The sequence below is a fragment of the Arachis ipaensis genome, chromosome B06 (assembly GCF_000816755.2).
Source record: "Arachis ipaensis cultivar K30076 chromosome B06, Araip1.1, whole genome shotgun sequence".
NCBI lineage: Eukaryota > Viridiplantae > Streptophyta > Magnoliopsida > Fabales > Fabaceae > Arachis > Arachis ipaensis.
In genome coordinates, this window is record NC_029790.2 from 55314350 (window position 1) to 55316140 (window position 1791).

Consider the following 1791-nt stretch of genomic DNA (forward strand, 5'->3'; position numbering starts at 1 on the left):
TCACTATGCTAAGTTAACTACAGATCATGGAGAGTGCAATATCCTAGTTGTCACCAAATAGTTCGTGGAAATAAAGAAACATAACAGAATGGGAAATCACATCAAAGCCAGAAAAACCAGACAGAACAAGATCTTATTATGAAAGGTAAATGCCATTTGCTGTTCCACAGCTACGATACCCATTCCTGAAACTATAGATATACTAATTCTCTATTGAACAGGTGGAACTAGATTTAGAGTCAGGGAAAGAAAAGAATAAAACACAAAACAACAAGAGTTAGAAATATACCTGCTCAACAAAGGCATCCTTTAGTGCCCCAATGCCATAGCTGCTAAGAGCTCCAAATGCCGCAAAAGAATTTGCTCGCATCTTGACGTTCATGCTTGCCTGTTTTTAACAATTTCTTAACCAAGTTGGTTAAAGCTGTCTAGAAGTGGCTATTATTTCCTAAACAAATTAACAGTGTTATAAGTTTTCCCCTTTTATAAAAGAAGAATTAGATTGACGGATAACAAAAAAAACTGGAGAAGATAAGATATCCAGAAACAACAGGATTGCCTCATATCCTGACATAAGAGAGGTACAAACTAAACAACTCGACAAGAGAGAGTGGTCAGTGGTTTCTAAACTAAAACCAAATTAAATACTACAACCTGAAAGATTAAATTATCTTAGGAATCTTGTACTAATAATTAAATTTTGGGGAAACAGACTACACTCTGAGGTTGTGTTTGGATGAGTATAAAACCAAATTAAATACTACAACCTGAAAGATTAAATTATCTTAGGAATCTTGTACTAATAATTAAATTTTGGGGAAACAGACTACACTCTGAGGTTGTGTTTGGATGAGTATTCTAGAGGGAGTGCAATTTTTAGGATATTTATCATTTAAATTGATTTGGAGAGAAATCCTTTATTGGATACTTATTCCAAAGGAATTTACGAATCCCAAGGATTTCTATGAGCTATTTTATGTACCCCTAAAATAGTGGATTTCAAACTCCACCATCATGAAGGGAATTCTAACATTACTTCCTCTCTTCCATGCCTTAAGACTCTCATGACTCTTTCACACTAGCTTCTGCCTGCCCATTGCCGACACTTGATGCAGTCCGTCAATGCTCCCTGCCGCTGCTCACCACCCGTTCCCTGACAATTGTCCACGGCGACCATTGTCCAAAGTTATGGAGTTATTTTCATTATCCAATCAAAGTATATTTTTAAATGGAGTGAATGTCTTGTTTTTCTGAGAACATATTTCTCAAAATGATGGGAATTAAATTGATGCATTTGAATTCCAAGTTCTAAATTTCCTTAAATTTGAGAATCCATCACCCAAATACAACCTGAATATATATAAAATAAACGAAACCAATAAAGATATTTAAAACAAAGTAATAAACCAATCCAGTCTGCTTAATGCTACAACTAGACATGAAGACTAAGAGAAAATCTTAAGTGAACATGCACAAGAGGGGGGAAATGATTAATGAATCTACTAGAAACTACACCAAGGGTGATACAGTATGTACATTATCAGTGTAATATCAGTTTATGAGGAAGAAGATATGACTATATGTATGCAGAAATTGAAAGAAACCCAAATTGAGCACTATAGCAGCTCCCACTCTGTTAAGATGGTTCCCAAAATGAAGAGCTCCCTTTTTCTCAGAACTGGTTGCACTTGATACCCCCTACTCTCTAATTCTCTTTATAAGTCCATTTCCCCTATTACGCTTCATTTCCATACACTCTATTAGTGTTTAGGTTCCTTACATCATGGTAAT

General features: G+C 35.3%; 1 protein-coding gene and 1 long non-coding RNA gene across 11 annotated transcripts in view; one reads left to right on the forward strand and one right to left on the reverse strand.

The window, feature by feature from the left end:
- Window positions 1-1791, reverse strand: part of LOC107648729 (protein SHOOT GRAVITROPISM 6) — a 25463-nt gene that overhangs the window by 1918 nt on the left and 21754 nt on the right. For 7 of the 10 annotated variants that reach the window (XR_001622040.2, XR_002348769.1, XM_021104492.1 and 4 more), the window contains one exon: window positions 290-388. Coding sequence is in view for 7 of the 10 variants with exons in the window: in XM_021104492.1 (XP_020960151.1) it covers window positions 290-388 (99 nt within the window). In the remaining 3 variants the exon portion in view is untranslated. Of the gene's footprint in view, window positions 1-283; window positions 389-1031; window positions 1154-1791 lie in introns of those variants that run through there. The other 3 variants (XR_002348770.1, XM_021104495.1, XM_021104496.1) reach the window with 3 other exon arrangements.
- LOC110263332 lies at window positions 395-1162 on the forward strand. The gene is made up of 2 exons (XR_002348771.1): window positions 395-725; window positions 839-1162. It is a non-coding gene; the product is annotated as an uncharacterized LOC110263332 (long non-coding RNA).